The sequence below is a fragment of the Schistocerca americana genome, chromosome 8, assembly GCF_021461395.2.
Source record: "Schistocerca americana isolate TAMUIC-IGC-003095 chromosome 8, iqSchAmer2.1, whole genome shotgun sequence".
Lineage (NCBI taxonomy): Eukaryota > Metazoa > Arthropoda > Insecta > Orthoptera > Acrididae > Schistocerca > Schistocerca americana.
The window spans coordinates 255,245,418-255,269,001 of record NC_060126.1 but is presented as its reverse complement, the minus strand read 5'-3'; the positions used below and the strand labels follow the sequence as shown (position 1 = coordinate 255,269,001).

The window sequence follows — 23,584 nt, the reverse complement described above, 5'->3', positions numbered from 1 at the left end:
ATTATAAAAAGATGTTGTCATACACTTTTCTTCCATTTTAAGAGTCCATGAAGACATAATGTTGGCAACTACTATAATGGTAGTGACATTAATTACAAGCTATTTCTGAACAGTTAGTCGTGATTTAAGAGACTGAAACAAGGTAAGTTATGTAAGGCTACATATACTTCTGCTAGCACTTCGTTTCAGGATAGTAGCTACCTACAGTTACCAGCATCAACCAGACAGAACAGACATCAAATTTGCCACGTTCCACAGACCATATATACAGAGTGTTTCAAGTCTTTGCATCAAACGGCGAGAGGTGATAGATCACATCATGGGGAATAACTTTAGTTAGAGACGGAATGTTCACTGACTCTTCCCCGTAACGCTAGGCATCCTCCTGTATTGGTTATGCCCCTGAGAGGCGTCAGAGCAAAGGCACTCAACTGTGTTGGTATGCCTTCTGTGCTGCCTATAATCCAGTCACCTGCTCCGTTTGAAAGATGGTAGGCCCAGGAATATTAAATTTCCTGATTGGCTTCTAAAACATCTTTTCCACTTATAAAGAGACGCAAACCAATCGCATTATTGTAAATTTTTTTGTGTATTTACCTTATGAGAAGCTCAGAACTCCAATAATGACACTCCCCAACAATTTGACGGAACACTCAAAAATTCTCGTAAACTCGACTGAAGTTTTCTAAGCGTCTTTAAAAACTTAAAGTAAGGTCGACTTTTTCTATGGCCTATGTGTGTCTGGTCGAATGCTTATCTACCACGTGGCTGCATTTCTGTCAGCCGTAAAATACATCGAGATGCGTAAAATATCAACAGCGCTCGGACTTGCAACCACTGGATCGAGTTTCCATTCTGTCATTATCTTTTTTCTTTTTTTTTTCTGTTAGGTTCACAAACCTACATTACATGAATGTAAAATTCGTCAAATGTGTTCTTATTAATACATATCTAATTTTCATTTTTCATGAAAATGTACACCCACAAAACGCCAGTTTCCATAAAAAGATTTTTAATAAAGATTGTTTCAATTAAAACATTACGGACTGATTTTTTTTATCTTTAAGTATTTCACGATTCGAGTAAATACTCGTGGAACAGGTACCTTGGTCCGGCCAGGAATCGAACCTGGTCCGCCACACATGGCGGGCGAGCATTGTGCTACACAGCCGTGTGGCCTGTATAGAAATCGACCTTAGTGTAAGGCCTCAAAGACGTTCGGAAAACTTCAGACACGATTTTCTGGCGAATTTTTAGAGTTACTTCGAACTGCTTTGGCTGATTTATATTTGAGTAAACTTCACGTACCGTAAATATAAAATATTACGAAAATCCGAAGGCTGTGTTGTCTCCTTCTTAGATATATTCATTCTTAAGGTTTTCTGATTGAAAAGCACTCCATCAATTCACTGGGGTAGGTAGTTTGCAGCACATGTGGTTAATAGACCCTGTTATTTCGGTGCAATCTCGTCGTCCAGGGCCGCTGTATACTAAAGGAGGCATAACGTCATTGGAAAAAGTCAGCGAACATTTTGTCTCGAACAGAAGTTGTTCCGCATCATTCTAGACAACTAATGCAAAGAATTTTAAACACTCTGTATATTAAGCGATCGTCTGAATTTCGGCTTTTTGTCACTAAGCGAGAATTAAAAAGTTCGGAGATGAAAGAGAAGACACCTGATAACATTACAATATTTTGTAGACACTAGTAAACCGTAACTACGCTGGTGGAAAATTAACTCTGAAAAGACCGCACTTTAACCACATTTTATGTACGCTGTATACTAGCTGAGCACTGACTATGAACAGAATTACTGCGTCAGATGCGTATCGACACAGTTCAACATAAGCGGATTGTATAGCCTTCTATAATTGCACTAGAGTGTTTCAGTTGTGCATACTATAGAAGAGGCGTTGACTGCCATCTTAGAGGATGTCGCCCCATGCTACTCCTATCTACAGACGCTAATCGTCAAGAGATGCTTCCAACAATGCAGAAAACACCATGTTATTCATCGTCATATTATACACAAACGATGTTCAGTAGAGAACAGGTCGAGCAAAAGTACTGCCCGTGCGAGTTAACGAACATTAGGGGGAAAGTGTCAATTGTGTGTTCGAGGACACTGACCCACTTGAAGAAAATCTCCATTATTATTCAGGAGTAACATAGAAATACACTCCTGGAAAATGAAATAGGAACACCGTGAATTCATTGTCCCAGGAAGGGGAAACTTTATTGACACATTCCTGGGGTCAGATACATCACATGATCACACTGACAGAACCACAGGCACATAGGCACAGGCAACAGAGCATGCACAATGTCGGCACTAGTACAGTGTATATCCACCTTTCGCAGCAATGCAGGCTGCTATTCTCCCATGGAGACGATCGTAGAGATGCTGGATGTAGTCCTGTGGAACGGCTTGCCATGCCATTTCCACCTGGCGCCTCAGTTGGACCAGCGTTCGTGCTGGACGTGCAGACCGCGTGAGACGACGCTTCATCCAGTCCCAAACATGCTCAATGGGGGACAGATCTGGAGATCTTGCTGGCCAGGGTAGTTGACTTACACCTTCTAGAGCACGTTGGGTGGCACGGGATACATGCGGACGTGCATTGTCCTGTTGGAACAGCAAGTTCCCTTGCCGGTCTAGGAATGGTAGAACGATGGGTTCGATGACGGTTTGGATGTACCGTGCACTATTCAGTGTCCCCTCGACGATCACCAGTGGTGTACGGCCAGTGTAGGACATCGCTCCCCACACCATGATGCCGGGTGTTGTCTCTGTGTGCCTCGGTCGTATGCAGTCCTGATTGTGGCGCTCACCTGCACGGCGCCAAACACGCATACGACCATCATTGGCACCAAGGCAGAAGCGACTCTCATCGCTGAAGACGACACGTCTCCATTCGTCCCTCCATTCACGCCTGTCGCGACACCACTGGAGGCGGGCTGCACGATGTTGGGGCGTGAGCGGAAGACGGCCTAACGGTATGCGGGACCGTAGCCCAGCTTCATGGAGACGGTTGCGAATGGTCCTCGCCGATACCCCAGGAGCAACAGTGTCCCTAATTTGCTGGGAAGTGGCGGTGCGGTCCCCTACGGCACTGCGAAGGATCCTACGGTCTTGGCGTGCATCCGTGCGTCGCTGCGGTCCGGTCCTAGGTCGACAGGCACGTGCACCTTCCGCCGACCACTGGCGACAACATCGATGTACTGTGGAGACCTCACGCCCCACGTGTTGAGCAATTCGGCGGTACGTCCACCCGGCCTCCCGCATGCCCACTATACGCCCTCGCTCAAAGTCCGTCAACTGCACATACGGTTCACGTCCACGCTGTCGCGGCATGCTACCAGTGTTAAAGACTGCGATGGAGCTCCGTATGCCACGGCAAATTGGCTGACACTGACGGCGGCGGTGCACAAATGCTGCGCAGCTAGCGCCATTCGACGGCCAACACCGCGGTTCCTGGTGTGTCCGCTGTGCCGTGCGTGTGATCATTGCTTGTACAGCCCTCTCGCAGTGTCCGGAGCAAGTATGGTGGGTCTGACACACCGGTGTCAATGTGTTCTTTTTTCCATTTCCAGGAGTGTAGGATAGATAACATTCTATGTTTATCCCGCACTGTTATTTTCGGCCACACAGTAAACGGCAGAGGTTTACAGCCGTTGCACATTATCGCTTCCCACACTGTGATTCTAGAGTTAAGTCCTGCATGTCGATGCCTGGTCAGCAGAGCCCTCACAAACGACCACTACCAACTTCAAGACATAATCTGATGCCTTTACTAAATACACATAGATGCCTTTCGTCCTACTAGTTGCATCTTCCACTGCAATCCAGGGGAGTGTTGCATAGTAATGAGATGTGAGAAGACGTACGACGAGCGAAACCGCTGGTCGCGGCACAGATTCCAGAGAAAAAAATTCCTCCGCTGCCATCGCTCATTGTCTCCCAAACAGTAACTGCTCCCAGGATGTTCTTTTATGGATACCTCATGCGTATTTCCAAATGCCGACACAGGAAAGTAACTCTGTAGTGTGTACCACTTCAAGAGAGTAGAGAACCAGGTCTCAATAAATCAGTTACGGACGTAGCTGAAAATGGTACACAAGGCACACAACTAGCTAACTTCTTGCCGTCCACTGTGCTCTGTGCGGCACTTGATGGTGATAAATTTAAGCATCGTTAAAGTCAGAAAGTAACCAATTTTCAACAGTGGTTCAAATGGCCCTGAGTACTATGCGACTTAACTGCTGAGGTCATCAGTCACCTAGAACTTAGAACTAATTAAACCTAACTAACCTAAGAACATCACACACATCCATGCCCGAGGCAGGATTCGAACCTGCTACCGTAAGGGTCGCTTGGTTCCATACTGTAGCGCCTAGAACCGCACGGCTACTCCGGCCGGCAATTTTCAACAATCTTTTGATTTCTGTGCAATCCTTGCTTGTTTAATGGGTGAAAGTAGGATCTGATGAAGTGACTGTCTGATTAAATCTGTTGTAGTTGCAACAGGTCCTCGACCCGCCAGGTTAGCTGAGAGCGCTAATGCGCTGCTTCCTGAACTCGGGTAGGCGCGCCTTCCCCGATAGGATCCGCCCAGCGGATTAACGACGAGGGCCGGCGTGTCGGTCAGACTGGATTTGGTTTTTAGGCGGTTTTCCACATCCCACTAGGTGAATACCAGGCTGGTTCCCACGTCCCGCCTCAGTTACGCGAATCGCAGACATTTGATACACGTTTGCACTATTTCATGATTTACACTAGACGCAGACAGCTGATGTCAACTCATTCCATCCCGGGGGTACGCAGGGTGGCGGCAGGAAAGGCATCCTGTCACCCTTTCAGATTAACGATGCCAAATCCGATTGTAACAACGCCGACCCTGCGAAAACTGCGGGACTAAGGCACAAGCAAAAGAAGAAGAAGAAGTTGCATTATGTCCCCGTGCTAGGTGAAAGGGTTAGGAGTCCTTGAACGCCTTCAGCTGCAATAAATACCTTTCCTTTTAACGCCTTCAACCGCACTATGTACCTTTATTTTCCGTTCTGAACATCTTTAGGACTTACGACGCTTCTCAAAAGTGCTCATCGGCAGAACACAGAACTGCGTGATCTACATTTCGAATTTATGTCCACAGGGATTGTTGGAAATGGTAGTAAGTTCGAAACATATTCAATACGGAAACTGAAGGAGATGCGGCAGGCTCTCCAAAGCAACTGTTGCTGGATGCAAAGCGTAGTCATTACATAACATTTAAAATGAGCGATCGGTGAATTCTACAACTACTCATTTCAATCTCTTATCATCAGCGTTACGGCTACTAATGAGAACCCACTCTCATTTAAGAAATTATTTATGAACTTCGTGAATGCTGTTTCGGCCTTTAGCCATTTTTAAGTGGAATACAGCTTTGTGTGCTTTATGGCTGAGGAAAAAAAAAGAGCCACTTTTATACGCATTTCGAGAATGTAACCGAAAAGTAAGTGAGTTGTTGCTTAATTCCAAATCTGGTTTGCACCAAGAAAATCCATAATGCTTCGGATATTCTCTCTGTATTCGTCGGTAGCCCACAGGATTCGAGACTCTGTGGAATGTAGAAAACAGAAATTTTTGGGGGTGCTGTGGAGGTCAGTGACGCCGTATGGTGACTTTCTCAAGGACATACCTCCAACACTCTCTGTACGCATGCCTCTGATCCTGTCGAATCCCTTATATAACTCAAACTATTACGATATTATGAGAGACTACTGCAAAATCGTAAACATTTTATGTGTAATTCCGTCTCCCGCTCTGAAATTCATTAGCTGTTAATCTTACCGTGATTAAAACAGATTTTGACTGTATATGCTCAGCGATACTGCCTTCAGTAGCCTTCACTTCTCTGCTGCCTGTGACCGCTTCGTAGCCTACCTGTCCTTGGGCTGCTGCTTACCTCCGTGACGTCAAACGCTCGTTGACCTTCGTTTTTATATACTTCGTCTTCGTCTATCAATTCGTAAATTTACATTTGGGACTCACAGCACACTGACGCAAAGAGCAGAAACACAACTCACAAAGAAGGGGAGTTATTTGACCAGTTAATGTGATTATGGGTAGTTCTTCCACTCGGTTTTCATATTTATTTTCTTTTAAGTTACAATCGTACTTCTACCAACGTGTACGAATTACATCTCATACAAATGTGATTTGCGTTTGAATGCATTGGTTTGACGTACAAAAAAATTACGTACTTTTGCGACAGAACAGTTTTCAATTAGTCCAGTTAGTTTATGTCGTGTAGGATGAATACGCCCACATTTCTTCATTTTACGCTGTTCGGAACAGGAATAAAACGCATCTTGTCTAGCCAAAGCATTCATTTCCCCTTATTTGTACACCTGCGTAACATCTCTATTATTATTCTAATCCCAGAAGCCCGTAGATTAATTTTCTCACCGTAGGACTAAATAAAATGCATTGTGTCGTTATCTTTTACCTTATTACATCATTCTTTTAACTTCGTCTCGTTTTCCACGTATCATTTTGTGTACCCCATCTATAATGAGTCGTCGACGACACGACACAGTTAGCCTTTAAAGCAAACTTTGTTGTTTTTGTGTCATTTCAAATCAGCGGAGAAGCCAGTGGCAAGTGATCTATGAGTTTTTTCGGCCACAACACTCTGATCCTTCTCCTGATTGCTGCTCAAATAGTGTACGTATCACTGTAACCATTCTTCCGTTAGGAACTTAGGACTTTCTATACACTAAGAGCAATGTATTTTATTTCTACCAGACACTTTTCGCCTTTTTTGCTTTAACTCATTATCAGTGGAATTTAGAAAGATGCAGTTTTGTTTTGATTTGTCTTATTTGTAGGTTATAAACCAGTTGACGTCTCGTTTTATGTGTGAATAAGTGAGTCCTTACAGTTCTTCGACTTCCTGATTGGCATCTGCGTTTTCTCTCAGTTGGTCACACGCTGGAGGTCGCACTACAACTTAATTTACGGAACATAAGCACCTTTTATGTTCCGAACCTGAAACATATAAACTTCTTTATGTTTCGTAAATGAAGTTGTGGTGCAACCTCCAGCATATAACCAGATGACAGGAAACGCAGATGCCAACCAAAAAGTCGAAGAACTGTAACTAATCACTTACCTTCAAAGGAAACGAGAGTGGACTGTTTCACCAGCTGCGACATAGTCGCGTATATTAACAGTGATCCAATACTGTCAAACTGTCAAATGTTTTTTATTCCAGTATTTGATCACAATATCAATTCTTTTGACGATTACCGGTTTCAGTCAGTAATGACCATCCTCAGATCTACAATATAAAAATATATACACCTAGTGAGCAGTGTGTCTCTCAACACAATACAGCATTACGTATCACAGTATACTATTATACAACCAGGGAAATGTACAGATAAAATACGGTAAAACGTACCTTTTCCTACACCATGTCCTAAGGTGATAAGACCGAAATGGCATCGTCAAAACATATAAGTATATTCAGCACAGCATCGTCACATAGATCTAAAATAAGGTGTAGAATAGGCCACATCGTCCACACAGTCGTTTTCACAACTGGCTACTGAATTACGGTAGCCACCAGAAATATGTTTGCCTAGATCCTGCATAGATGTCGCTACTGTGGGCTTGGATGAATACATCATTTACGTAATAAACATAATCTGATAAAACACGCCGCGAGGGATTAGCCATCAGTATAGACCAGTTAAGCTTATGTGTATCTATTACTCTGTTTTCGGTGAAGCACAGTGATGAAACTGGTATAAACCCTTTGTGGTGTCACCGCCAGACACCACACTTGAATGCCGGGATGGTTCCTTTCAAAGGGCACGGCCGACTTCCTTCCCCGTCCTTCCCTAATCCGATGAGACCGATGACCTCGCTGTCTGGTCTCCTTCCCCAAACCAACCAACCAACCAACACCACACTTGCTAGGTGGTAGCTTTAAATCGGCCGCGGTCCATTAGTACATGTCGGACCCGCGTGTCGCCACTGTGTGATAGCAGACCGAGCGCTACCACAAGGCAGGTCTCGAGATACGGAATAGCACTCGCCCCAGTTGTACGGACGACGTAGCTAGCGATGCACACTGACGAAGCCTCGCTCATTTGCAGAGCAGATAGTTAGAATAGCCTTCAGCTAAGTCAATGGCTACGACCTAGCAAGGCGCCATTAGTAACATTGCATGTATCTAAAGAGTCTCACTTGTATCGCCACAATCTCCAGATGTACCAAAAGGATGGATTAAAGTTAAGTATTCCAGAAGCTACGTACTTTTCTTTATAGCATTCATTACGTATCCTGTTTCAGACCTCACGCCTTCCTGCTTTAGCTTAGTGCGTGCCTTTCGGCTTCCTCTCATTGTGTCTAGGCTGTCTTGTAAAGACACAACACCCTTTATTTAGTTTCTGTCTTTCTTTCCTTTTCTTTTCACAATAAGACACATTTACGTTAATTATGTGTAAAATCAAGCAGAATAAGCCTATTTTACTTTATTACCTTCTGAAAAAGGAAATTTTACTGATCAGCAATAATGAGTTGCTTCTTTCCGTTTTTCCACGCACGGAGAACGAAATTTACAGACGCAGTTACATTTCCATAACAATTATGTGACTGCCTTCTCAATGGAATTTACATTTATTTTTATTCAAGCCATGTTGCAAACAAAGGCAACAGAAGGGGCATACTTCGTTTGTCGTTCAGAAGAAGCGTGTTTCCACATCATCAAGTTACATTCATTCTTTAAAGGCGGAGAAGCCAGGCCGAGAAGGCAACACTTGGCGAGCGTAAAGGACGGGTTGAAGGGGAGGAAAGAGACCCGAAATTAAAAAAAAAATCCAACAAAAAGAAAAAACAAAAACAAAAAAAGCGGTCTCAGGCGCTGCAATCGTGGACTGTGAGACTGGTCACGGCGGAGGTTCGAGTCCTCCCTCGGGCATGGGTGTGTGTGTTTGTCCTTAGGATAGTTTAGGTTAAGCAGTGTGTAATCTTAAGGACTGGTGACCTTAGCAGTTAAGTCCCATAGGATTTCACACACATTTCAACATTTTTGAACATAAAAAACATTAGGTAAAATACATGTAGCAGACTTTTAAATATTGATACCTATTATAGAAACCAATTGTGATACAGTAAAAGACGAATACAATACCCATATACAATTATTAAAACGACATATATAAAGATAATAGGTCTGACACTTTACGGCCTTATCACTTTCGGACACAGTGTAGAAAAAGGTACGTTTTACCGTATTTTATCTGTACATTTGCCTGGTTGTGTGATGGTATACTGTGATACGTAATGCTGTATTGTGTTGGAAGACACACTGCTCACTAGGTGTATATATTTTTATATTGTAGATCTGAGGATGGTCATTACTGATTGAAACCGGTCATCGTCAAAAGAATTGATATTGTGATCAAAGACTGAAATAAAAAACATTTGAGTGAACTGTTTTATAATCTACAAATAACACTTATCAAAATAAAACTGTATCATTCTAGATTCCACTGAAGATGCCTTAAACCTAAAAATGCGAATCGTGTCTGGGAGAAATAAAATATAGTGCAGCAATAAAAGGCCGTTTTTATTTACAAAACAAAAATTCACGGTTAATAGATTCGGTTAAAAATCCACGAAGTTACCCCAATTGAAGCTCTAGCAGACAAGCTTCCCCCCGAAAATACAGATTTCTTTGAATGGATTGACGCAACTCTTGAATGAACTGGAAATAAGGATATTAAATTGTTGATTTAGTCGTCTAGTTGTATTTATTTTGTAACGTTACACTGAGGTGACGAAGGTCATGGCATAGCGATATGTACATATACAAATGGAGGTAGTGTTGCGCACACAAGGTAAAAAATAGCGGTGTATTGGCGGATCTGTCATTTGTATTCACATGGTTAATATGGAAAAGTTTCCGACGTGGTTATGGCCGCACAACAGGGACTAACAGACTTTGAACCAGGAACGGTTGTTGGAGCTAGAGTCATGAGACATCCCATTTTGCAAATCAATAGGGAATGCAATATTCCGAGATCCACAGTGTCAAGAGTGTGCCAAGAATACCACATTTCAGGCATTGCCTCTCACCACGGACAATGCAGTGGCCGTCAGCTTAACTTAACGACCGAGAGCAGAGATGTTAGCGTAGAGTTATCAGTGCCAACAGACAAGCAGTACTGCATGAAATAACCTCAGAAATCAATGCGGGATGTACGACGAACGTATCCTTCAGGACAGGGCGCAAAATTTGGCGTTAATGGGCTATGGCAGCATACGACCAACGCGAGTGCTTTTGCTTCAGTCCGGAACCACGCTGCTGCTACAGTCGCAGGTTCGAATCCTGCCTCGGCCATGGATGTGTGTGATGTCATTAGGCTAGTTAGGTTTAAGTTCAAATGGTTCAAATGGCTCTGAGCACTATGGGACTTAACATCTGTGGTCATCAGTCCCCTAGAACTTAGAACTACTTAAACCTAACCAACCTAAGGACATCACACACATCCATGCCCGAGGCAGGATTCGAACCTGCGACCGTAGCAGTCGTAGGTTTAAGTAGTTCTGTGTCTAGGGGACTGATGACCTCAGATGTCAAGTCACATAGTGCTTGGAGCCATTTGATTTGAGCGAGTGCCTTTGCTAACAGCACATCATCTGCAGCACGTCTCCTGGGCTCGAGATCATATCGGTTGACCCTAGCCGACTGGAAAGCCGTGGGCTGGTCAGACGAGTCCCGATTTCAGTTAGCAGGAGCTGATGGCAGAGTTCGTATGTGACACAGAGCCCACAAAGCCATAGACCCAACGTGTCAACAAAGCACTGTGCAAGCTGATCGTGGCTCCATAATGATGGAATGGATTGAATCCTCTGGTCTACCTGGACTGATCATTGACTGCGAATGGTTGCATTCGGCTACATGGAGACCATTTGCAGTCATTCATGGACTTCATGTTCTCCAACAACGGTGGAATTTTTACAGATGACATTGCGCCATGTCAGTGGTCCACAATTGTTCGCAAGCTGGTCTCAATAACATTCAGATCAGTTCAAGCGAATGATTTGGCCACCCACTGAACATTTATGCGACATAATCCAGAGTTAAATTCGTCCACAAAATCCTGCACCAGCAACATTTCCGCAATTATGGGTGGCTATACAGGCAGCATGGCTCAATGTTGCTGCAGGGGACTTCCAGCGAGATTCTAAGCCTCGTCGATTCGCCGCGAAATGGAATCTTCACATAGATTCACTCGTAGTAAAGCAGCGAACCCCAGCTTGCGCAGTGTCTTATTGGAAATTTCGGTCGACAGCTAAGTGGGGTCTGCACCACATTCGAACCCCACCATCAGCTCTTACCAACTGGAATCGGGACTCATCTGACCGGGCCATGGTTTGCAGTCATCTAGGGTCCAAACGATATGGTCACGAACCCAGAAGACGCGCTGCAGGCGATGTCGTGCTGTTAGCAAAGGCACTCGCGTTGGTCGTCTGTTGCCATAGTCCACTAAGGCCGTATTTTGCACATGGTCCTGACGGATACATTCGTCATACTTCCCACATTGATTTCTGCGGTTATTTCACGCAGTGTTGCTTGTCTGTTAGCACTGACAACTCTGAGCAAACACCGCTGCTCTTGATCCTTAAGTGAAGGCCGACGGCCCATGCGTTGTCCCTGGTGGAAGGTCATGCCTGAAAGGTTCACATTAATCACCTGAGTACAGATCACAGCTCCGCCGATGCACTGCCATTTTATACCTTGTGTACACGGTACTGTCGCCATCTCTATACGTGCATATCCCTATCCCATGACTTTTGTCGCCTCACTGTGTGATACACACAATATGATTTTACGTTTTGATATTTACAAGTTAAAGCCATGATTTTTAGCCGCGTGGGGTAGCCGCGTGGTCTCGGGTGTCTCGCCACGGTTCGCGCGGTTCCCCCCGTCAGAGGTTCGAGTTCTCCCTCGAACATGGGTATGCGTGTTGTCCTTAGCGTAAGTTAGTTTAAGTTAGATTAAGTAGTGTGTAAGCCAAGTAGCAGTTTGGACCCATAGGAACTTACCACCAGAATTTTTTTGCCAAATTGACGGATAGTTTACGTAGGGTGTTTTTACCTCTTGTTTACATTTTCTGAAGCTTAATAACAAGTGGGTTCAAAAAAGACGGAGTATTGCAATAAGTGAATGTGCAACAAAATTTTCGCAAGAGTCTCCGCTAACAACAAGGAAAAATATATACACAATTGGAAATTAAAAATGCTACACCACGAAGATGACGTGCTACAGACGTGAAATTTAACCGACAGGAAGAAGATGCTGTGATATGCCAATATTCAGCTTTTCAGAGCATTCACACAAGGTTGGACACGGTGGCGACACCTACAACGAGCTAACATAAGGAAAGTATCCAATCGATTTCTCATACATAAACAGCAGTTGACCGGCCTTGCTGGTGAAACGTTGTTGTGATGTCTCGTAAAAGGAGGAGAAATGCGTACTATCACGTTTCCGACTTTGATAAAGGTCGGATTGTAGCCTATCGCGATTGCGGTTTATCGTATCGCGACATTGCTGTGTTGGTCGGGATCCAATGACTGTTAGCAGAATATGGAATCGGTGGGTTCAGGAGGGTAATAGGGAACGCCGTGCTGGATCCCAACGGCCTCGTATCACTAGCAGTCGAGATGACAGGCATCTTATCCGCATGGCTGTAACGGATCGTGCAGCCGCGTCTCGATCCCTGAGTCAACAGATGGGGACGTCTGCAAGACAACAACCATCTGCACGAACAGTTCGTCGACGTTTGCAGCAGCTTGGACTATCAGCTCGGAGACCATGGCAGTGGTTACCCTTGACGCTGCATCACAGACAGGAGCGCTTGCGATGGTGTACTCAACGACGAACCTGGGTGCACGAATGGCAAAACGTCATTTTTTCGGATGAATCCAGGTTCTCTTTACAGCAGTATGATGGTCGTATCCGTGTTTGGCGACATCGCGGTGAACGCAAATTGGAAGCGTGTATTCGTCATCGCCATACTGGCGTATCACCCGGCGTGATGGTATGGGGTGCCAATGGTTACACATCGCGGTTACCTCTTGTTCGCATTGACGGCACTTTGAACAGTGGACGTTACACTTCCGATGTGTTACAACCCGTGTCTCTACCCTTAATTCGATCCCTGCGAAACCCTACATTTCAGCAGGATAATGCACGACCGTATGTTGCAGGTCCTGTACGGGCCTTTCTGGATACAGAAAATGATCGACTGCTGCCCTAGCCAGCACATTCTCCAGATCTCTCACCAACTGAAAACTTCTGGTCAATGGTGGGGGAGCAACCGGCTTGTTACAATACGCCAGTCACTACTCTTGATGAACTGTCGTATCGTGTGGAAGCTGCATGGGCAGCTGTACCTGTACACGCCATCCAAGCTGTGTTTGACTCAATGCCCAGGCGTATCAGAGGTGGTTGTTCTGGGTACTGATTTCTCAGGATCTATGCACCCAAATTGCGTGAAAATGTAATCACATGTCAGTTCTAGTATAAAATTACTGTCCAATGAATACCCGTTTATCATCTGCAATTCTTCTTGGTGTAGCAATTTTAATGGCCAGTAGCGTAAATAAGTATGCATTGTCGGAATGTTTACTTTTCGTATACTTTTGACTCTAAAGGTCTAGACAGTTGGGTGCTCGTTAATACGAAAACATAACATTTTGTGAGGACACATTAGAGGTTCGAAATATGTAGACGAAAATTACAAGAAAGAAATACTTTTCTGTTGCATTTCTTGTGAAGGGTTGAGTTATCGAAAATCTTTGTCACAATATTTTATTTTTTTATGAGATGTGTGGCACAGCAAATATTCACTGAATAACCATTATCACGCGTTAGTGTCATATATAATTGACTGTTATGGTATGTTGTGGAAGAGGGTTGATAATCATGTTACATTTGAATGAATATGAAACCTGGAGAGGGTTGATAAGTATATTATATTTGAACGTATAGTAAACTGTGGGTAACAATATTTTGTATTGTTGGTTGCAGATACACTTACATACGACTGTAGACACGCTTCTGGACTTCTTCCCGAAGTCTTCTTTACCAGAGGAGTATGGTGGAGACGCTGGAACATTCGATGAAATCGCAGGTATTACTTATTATTTCTTCATGCTAGGCATCATAACCATAAACTATTTAAATGAACGTGCCATTTATCCATTGTGGCTCTAATTTTATTTGAGAGCCCAGATATAGTATAGAAGTTCTGCTAGTTTGGCAACAACATAATTGACGATGCCCTAAGTAGAATAGATGTAAAATGCAGACTGAGAGTAGCAAGAAAAATAGTATTGAAGACATCGAATATGCATTTAAGTATCAGTAAGTCTTTTCTGAAGGTATTTGACTGGAATTTAACCGTGTGCGGTAGTGAAACGTGGACGATAGTCGATTCAGATCAGTTAGAGAGGAACAAATATTAGGGTTCAGCGTCCCGCCGACATCGAGTTCATTAGAGATGGAGTACAGGCTTGGATAGTTTCAAGGATGAGGAAGGAAACAGGCCACGCCCTTTAGAAGAAACCATGCCGGCATTTACCTGGGGCGCTTTACGGAAACCTCGGAAAACGTAAACTGGAATGGCCGGACACGGATCTGAACTGTCATCCTCCCGAATGTGAGGCCAGTGTGCTAACCACTGCGCCTCTTCGCTCGGTTGTTCTGACAAGAAGGGGACAGAAGCTTTTGAAAAGTGGCGCAACAGAAGAAGTCTTGTGTTCAGATGAGTGCATCAGGTAATCCATAAAGGTGTACAGAACCGAACTGGAGAGAAAAGAATTTTGTCGCACAGCTTTGTTAAAAGAAGGGATTCGTTGAGAACATGAGCATTCAAGGTATCGTCAATTTGGTAATGTAGAAAGTCGCGGCGGGCAAAAATTTTAGAGGCAGACCAAGATTCAAAAACGGGAAGGAAGTATGTAGCAGTAGTTATACAGAGATGAAGAGACTTGCACAGGACAGACTAGTGTCAAGAGCTGCATTAAACCGGTCTCGTGACTGAAGACCGCAAAGGCAAGAACAAAAACTACAACACATTTAAGGACGAGTATGTGTGACAGATGTATGTATGTACTCATTATAGACACGTCCGCACTGCCAAATTATGAATAAAATTAAGAATCCCGATATAGATTTTCGCCGACAGCTTCCCTAACAAGTAAAAAATTTCCGTAAAGGTTTTTTTTTAAATTACCGGTACCAGTCACAAACTTAGTCAACTACTGTATTACTTATTTATTTAGCGACATGTTTCGAAGTAATACCTCATCTTCAGGCTAAATGGCATTACAAAAACAATTTTATAATAAGACCATATTGACGTTGCGTAGTCTTTTCGTAAATGCTGTGGTCATCCTGTGGAAGAAGAGAAAACTTAGCAAGAGGTGATGTAACTTTGTAAGTTGGACTGGTGTTTGCACGAAAATATTTTGTAACGGTCACTCGCTTTTTTCTTCTGGCGTTGCAATCTCGTTGTGATGCGCTGGGATGCCTCCATTTCCGTGGCTCTGCTGGCCACTGTTCACAAATTGTCAGTAACTTAGCAGTTACTTGGAAACACGATCACAAACAGTTCTGTACTGCAGTGGACAAGATGGCGGTCGAAATACAGCTGGTTTCGATTTGACTATCGATCTATGTGGGCGCCAGATATTTACCTGTCATAGATTAAATCAGATTAATTATTCATTCCATAGACCCGTAAAAGAGGGAATCCTCCTGGGTGTGGAACATGTCAGACAAACACATTACAAAAAATGTAATTAGAAAAACCTGAGTTTCATTAATTTTGATGATCCTCAGTCAGTAAACGGTAAAATTATGTACATGAATTAAATGTAAACTTATAATATTTACAGGTTTAATACTTACATCTGCTTTCATTAAATCCATCATTCAGACATTTGCTAGTTTCTTGGCTATTAGAACCAAGTATTGTCAAAAATTAAAGTAAATTATTCATTTCAGTGATCCTCAGTTAAAAACAGTCAGATTATGTACAAGATTTAAAATTAAACTTCGACTATTTACAGATTTAAGACTTACATCTGCTTTCCATACATCCATCATTCACAACCAAGTATTGTCAAAAATTAAAGTAAAATAATTTTCGTTAAAATGGTCTACTGCACTAGTTGAGAAACTCATGTATGGAATAGAAGGAATTGGCCACCAAAAATTCTTTTAAATTATGTTTAAATTGTGCCTTGTCTGAAACTAAACTCTTAATGTTTGCTGGTAACTTATTGAAAATATGCGTTGCTGAATACTGGACTACTTACCGGGCAAGAGTAAGTGATTTTAAATCTTTATGTATATTATTCTTATTCCTAGTATTGATACTGTGTACTAAGCAGTTAGTTGGAAAAAGAGATGTATTATTTTCAACAAACTTCATTAAGGAATAAATATACTGAGGAGCTGTGGTTAATATGCCCAATTCTTTGAATAGATTTCGACACGATGTTCTTGGATTTACGCTACTCATTACTCTTATTATACGCTTCTGTACTCTAAAAATTTTTTCTCTGTTTGTGGAGTTACCCCAAAATATGATAGCATATGACATAATGGAGTGAAAATAATCAAAATATGCCAGTTTTTATATTCTGGATGTCTTCTTATAGTATTACAGATGTAGGTAGACAGAATACATTACAAATTGAGCAGGATGACCACAGCGTTTACGAAAAGACTATGTAACGTCAATATGGCCTTATTGTAAAGTTGTTTTTGTAATGCCATCTAGCCTGAAGATGAAGTATTACATCGAAACATGTCGCCAAACAAATAAGTAATACAACAGGTGACAAAATTTGTGACTGGTAGCAGTAATTTAAAAAAACCTTTACATATTCCTTGAGACAGTCACGGTCGAAAAATAGTCAAAATGGGTTCAAATTCTAAAAAATTTCTGTTCAGCTCCTGCAGGTACCACTCTCCTAGCGTCCCTCCAGCCTCCGGTTCCCGTCCCTGTCCGCAGACCCAGCTGCGCCGCACACTCTTAATGCTTCCTGCTATCTCCGCAGCGGCGTGCCAGAAGCGCCTCGAGTCGCACGCCGCCTACTTCAGGGAGGACGAGAAGTTCGTCGTGGACGAGTCGAAGCGGCCGGGCAAGCCCAAGTCCCAGACAGACCTCTTCGGCCTGGAGGGCTCCTTCCGGCAGCTCACCGTGGACTGAGTGCCATCCGGCTGTTCCTTTTTTTAATTTCTTTTATTTAAGTTCAATTACCGTATAAACATATCTTCCCGAATCGAATGAAATCAGACCGTAATATGATGTATCATTAAATGTGTGTTTACATGCAAATATCAAAAATAAAGACATGCATTTGAGTAGAACTAATTTTATTATCTAAATTTCAATCACTATTTTGAAATTCTAACACATAGGCTGATAACTGTCCCCGCAAGTCCCAATTCAGAATATTAATATTGCAACGACGAGCTTTGAGGTTTAATAGAAGTCATTCCGAAACTGATACCTGTTGTCAATTTGTGTTGGCTTTCAGGGCCCGGACCATTTTATGTTGGCTTAGTACCAATTTTTGAATCTTCTTGCTTCTATCCCGTTGACAAATGTTGATGGTGTTAGGACAGCAACCAGCCACAAATTTACTTTCAGTTCCTTTGTTCAAAGGGTACCGTTATCGGTTTCGAATCGTTGTGATTCATCCTCAGACGCTTTACATTCTTTCTTTATGACATGTGGTGTGTTTCTTACAGATTAATTGTCCTAAAATATAAATAATACATAATTATAAACACGCCACACACAGATGGTTGCGTTACAGATTTTCGTTGCATGTGACTTATGTGAAACGTCGGTTTCGAGTGTTTGTTTTCATAAAATTCGTCCAACAGATGTAAATGCATTCCCACTGAATTCTTATTGTTGCACAAGTAGATTATTCCCACTGCATTCTTATTGTTGCACACGTAAATTGTTCTCACTGAACAATTTACGTGTGCAACAATAACAAGGCAGTGGGAATGCAATTCAAAAATCTTAGCGTAATCCACGCGCTTTCAAATCGAAACTGAAGAGTTTCCTCACGGGTCATTCCTTCTGTTCTGTCGATGAGTTCCTTGAAAAATGAAGCTGAAACTTATTATATTGCTGATAGCGTTTACTTACACTTATGGATTGACTTTTCTCAGGTTCATGAACATTTATTTTTATCTGTTATTACTTTTATGTTGTAATTTCATGTACTGGCACGTGCCATGATCTTGGAGATTTGCCCCTCAATTTGGTCCTACAGAACTTGACTTGCAAATAAAAAATAAAAAAAACACAACGTAACACTATACACGTGTCCATTACACTCACCTACACCCTAAAAATACATTTACGACACAGTCATTATCATATAACAAAAACTTAACACTATACAGGCATCCTTTGCACTCACCTACACCCTATAAATACATTTAAAGTGTGGTTCTCATATATCTGCAAGGAAATGGAGCAGTATGCATGTAGGAAGAACGTCTTTTTCGACAGGCGGCTGAAGCCATCCTATTTGATAACCCAGCCAGGATTGTCGTACGACATTCACGCAAGTAACAGTGTTGCCATCGACTCATGTGGGATGATATGCGGACTACTATCAAGGAATTGTGTTCACAACAGTATACTCACTAAATGTCTTAGACAAAAGATGTTGCACAGTCTTAGTTATCGTTAGAGTCGGAATCACGAACTACGGTGGTCGAGTTTAGGCTCGTTGTGCGCACCTAACGTCGAGCATCCTCCAATGGAAATAGAGCATACATTATTGGTTTCAGCTCTTTGCTGTCAATGTCGTAACCAGTGCGATGAATACACACGACCGTTGCGAATTATTTAGTGATTTTTTTTGTCCGTTTCTTGCGAGATGTGATGACTGATGTTGGCGGTCGGCGACAAATTGCACATATGCAAGCGAGAAACACAATTTTCAGCATATATATTTTTTCTTAAAGAGCAAGCAAGGATTTCCATGCAGGTACCGCAACTGTCGTTTGGAACTGGCAACGCTGAAATCCCCCATCCTTGCCTCGACCTGCAAGGGTCGCCTTCGTATGTACGTCAGAGTGTCGACGTGTGCGAGACGGGCCATGTGGACGTCCAAAAGTGTCTTCGAACGGAAACTTACTGGTCTATGCTGGACCAATACGAGAGTGAAGGTAATGAAACGTAATGTCATTGACAGGGGCCGGAATCCAAAGGACAGTCCATGGATCGAAGACATGTGAATTAAAAGGATTCCAAGAAAATGTTCAAATGTGTGTGAAATCTTATGGGACTTAAATGCTAAGGACATCAGTCCCTAAGCTTACACACTACTTAACCTAAATTATTCTAAGAACAAACATACACACACACATGCCCGAGGGAGGATTCGAACCTCCGCCGGGATCAGCCGCACAGTCCATGACTGCAGCGCCTTAGACGGCTCGGCAAAAGGATTCCACTTCATGGCATGTTAGTACAGCAATTAGTATGCAGAATGTGATTGAAACAAGTCCTCTTTTGCAGAATTGATTTATTCCTTTATTTATTAATGACGCGCGTTTCGCCTAGTGTAAAGATTCTTCAGATCGACCAGTATAGTGTTGGTAAATGGCTTCTGGGTGATCGGGGGATCAGCAAAAATAGGTTGCCTTCATCACATACAGTAAAATAAACCGAAGCAAGTATGTGCTCACGTCATGTACTACTAGGGTAACACGTGTAATCCTAGCAAGTCTATGTAGCATACACCACTGGATGTACGGCAGGATCAGGCCTGTACATGGTCCGTCACATGGTAAATACTCTGGAGGCACCGTTATTCGCTCTCCGGTCTGATACACTATACTAAGGCGAAACGTAATTCACGAATAAATAAAGGAATAAAATCAGTTCTGCCACGAAGGCTGTCGTTTCCATAACGACTTTTGAATTCTTCAGTGAAGTTGTAGGGGAAGTGAGCGATCTATAGGGAAAGTGATGCGCACTATGTTCTGGGTTAGTGTGCTGTTCTTCTGGAGGTCTTGGAGCCTAAAGTAATGTCAGTTGCTAACAGTACATGACGACATTGACTAGTCTGAAAGCCCGAATGTCGAAAGTCAGGCCAGAGAAGAAGATAAATTCCGCTTGCAATACGATGATTCCAGGCACCACAACAGTTTTGTGATAACGGAGCTCATTGTCAGATTTGGCTGCACTGTCCTACCACATTCACTGTGCAGTAGCGATTTAGGACCTTCTAATTTTCATGTCCTTGGGCCTATGAAATACCGACTGCTTGGCCAACATTTACGGATGCAGATGCTGTCGCGAAAGCCGTAACACAGTTGCACGCCCCAGCTGGTCCAGGTCATCACTAGCGCTGTCGTTCATCATTGTCAAAAGTACATAGAGAATTGTGGCGACTATGTAGTTGAAATCTTGCACTTTTAAGTGAGCTATTACTAATTCTGCATCTGTTGTAGCATCCATGACAATAAATTGGAACCGTTATTTTGGGAGACGTTATCTCGCCTTCATATATGACAACATCTGACTTGGTTTCTTTCTGTGTGACATTCTGCACTGTTTCCCATCCCTAGATCTGGCCAGACACACTGTCACATCACTAGGAGGGCGTGCTGAAAAGTACTACCACCAAAATTTTTATGTGAAGACTCTTGAACCACTTACGTTACTAAATATTATTAACATTCCACATCTTTATTCTTCGTGTCTACACAATTTCCCGACGTCTGTCGCTAGAGAGCTCCGAACTGTAATGTGTAACGTGGCAGTGTGTACCGTAACTATATCGGTGCCTGAGAAACAGCGTGCTGTAATCGAGTTTCGAATTCGAAGAGTTCGTCCACACATCGAGCACCGTGTCCTTCAGCATGACAACGCGAGACCATACACGAACCCAGCATCTGCAGCTGTCCAAGGCTTTGGTTTCATTGTCATCTTTAATACAATCCCAACATAGCCCCACCCGATTTTGATCTGTTTCGAAAACTTAAAGAGCACCCTCTAGGATTTCACTTTGACAATGGTGAAGCGGTGCAGAGGTGAGGTTCCGACTCCGTCGATAGAGTGAAACATTCTACAGTGGCGGTGTCAACGAACTGGCCTCTCCTTGGGAAAAATGAGTTCGTCGCCAGGTGTCTACGTTGAGAAATAAATTTGTAAACATGAAGAATAAACATGTAGACTGTTAATAAAATTTGCTTTATTTAAAAAGTGTTAACAGTCTTCACATACAAAATTCGGGGGCATTACTCTTCAGCATGCCCTCGTATATATATGACCAGTGCACATGTGACCACCTTGTGCTGTTATCATCGCTCTATGCAGTGTAGAGATGCTTTAGCAGTAGGCCAGGGAGCACAGAGATTAGCGTACTCACTTCACCTTATGTCGTTCATGTTGCATTGTAGTTAGTAAATTGCGACTGGTTACTACATAAACGAAAAATTAAAATCATTATCTGTGTAACCACTTTTATTTTCGTCAACGACGCATTTCGTGGGCTTTCATTCTTATATTCAAATGGATCAGTAGATTAAAATTCAATTTATTCGTCCGGAAGTAACCAGTTGTCTGTTTTTAACTTCATTTCGGAAGTATTCCATCAAAAAGAAACCTGAGGTACGCTGTAACATACATTTTAAGTCTCTGGGCTGTTTGTGTGACGTTCAACAACGCAAATGAATATTTATAACGATCTTTGCTGGAATATTTGTGAAATGAAACTCAAAACAGACGACTCAGTGCACCAGACAAACAAACCGTAATACAGTCCACTAATACACCTGAAGATGAGCGTAGACCCTCAAAATGGGTCGTGGAACAAAATACAATTAATTGGTTTATACTCGTACCAGCACAAACAATGAACGTTTCTAGTGTCAAGAATGTAAACATGACGCCCTGCAAGTGTTGTTACACGCTTTTGACTGGCAGGGACATACTCTGTGGTGGCTATTGTGTGCAATGAACCATGTCCCCGCAGTAAAAGAATCTAAATACACATGACTTAACGCCATACAGTACGTTTCAGTGAAAGCGTTTGCCTCTGTAGCTTACAAAGTAATAGTTGACGGGAAAATCTATTGCGGCAGGTCAACATAAGAAACGTTACACTTCCTGCTGAGAAATGAACATAGTTTACTGCGTTATTTTCCAAAGAGCTTTAGAAAAGAGATACAGTTTTTTTTAAATCGAACTGTTTTTGGAAATTTGTGGTAAGGTCTTATGAGACCAAACTGCTGAGGTCATCGGTCCCTAAGCTTACACACCACTTAATCTAACTTAAACTAACTCACGCGCTAAGGACGACACACATACCCATGCGGGGAAAGGGGGGGAGGGGGGTGCCGCGCGGACCGTGACAAGACGCCGGAGGCCGCACGGCTACCCCGCGCTGCTAAATAGAACAATAGTTGTTTCTGTCATCCATTGGAATCATTTAAACGATCAATGTACAAACCAATTAAAATCACATTCCTATCATGTTTAGTTTGGGAGCTACAACCCTTTCATGTTTCAGCAGCGAATACCACATGCTGTACATAACACAATGCACCTTCTAGAAGTCCTGCGGACTATATGTAAAGTAGCCGGTGTCACGCACCGACGAACTTCCTCGATGCGCTGTTAGACTGCCGACTGTCTCCGCACACGGCCCTATACGTGACAGGTCGAACCATAAAAACAAACGGGGTTTTGTGTGCCGTGCCTACTGACGTCAGATGGAGACGGGCGAGGACCGCAAGAAAGACAGGCCGCGGCGCTTACGTCACGAAGGTAGGCGTGAACTCGCTCGCTCAGCTCAGCAGACAAAATGCGTTTCTGAACCGGTTAACTCGCAGCTGAGCGTGTACGTACTAACGAGAATTCCATGTTCTACTGGAATATGCTATTATGAAGTGTTATTAATTTACAGTACTACACTAAAATTTAAGACCAATACTCGATATAAATGGTATAAGGCTTGTTTACAGCATCTAGTGCAAATGCAAATGGCTCTGAGCACTATGGGGCTTAACATCTGAGGTCATCAGTCCCCTAGACTTAAAACTACTTAAACCTAACTAACCTAAGGACATCACACACATCCATGCCCGAGGCAGGATTGGAACCTGCGACCGTAGCAGCAGCGCGGCTCCAGACTGAAGCGCCTAGAACCGCTCAGCCACAACTTCCGCCTTATAGCATTTAGTCTACTCTGCCTGACAGTCCTCATTTCACTCAAGAAGTGGTGCCTTATGCAAATGATAATAATTTTGGGATGATTTTAATTTTATTGTACCCTAGTACAGCCCTAACAAATTATAAGTAGGCCTATGGACTTCCGATCATTGTAGGACTAATAGCAGTAAGACTCCGTAATAGTGGATTCCAGTAGAAGATGCGCTTCTCGTTTGTACGTACACATCTAGTTACAAGTTAACAGGTGTAGAAACGTAGTTTGCTTGCTGAGTTCAGCGGGCCAGCGAG

At 42.9% G+C, this 23,584-nt stretch overlaps 1 protein-coding gene across 1 annotated transcript in view; it reads left to right on the top strand.

Annotated features, from left to right (window-relative positions):
• Positions 1 to 17,451, top strand: part of LOC124545038 (alpha-tocopherol transfer protein-like) — a 157,887-nt gene extending 140,436 nt beyond the window's left edge. The window contains exons 6-7 of the mRNA XM_047123821.1: positions 14,098 to 14,200; positions 17,139 to 17,451. Of these exons, the coding sequence (XP_046979777.1) occupies positions 14,098 to 14,200; positions 17,139 to 17,290 (255 nt within the window). The 3' untranslated portion in view covers positions 17,291 to 17,451. The remainder of the gene's footprint in view (positions 1 to 14,097; positions 14,201 to 17,138) is intronic.
• The last annotated feature ends 6,133 nt before the right edge of the window (positions 17,452 to 23,584 follow it).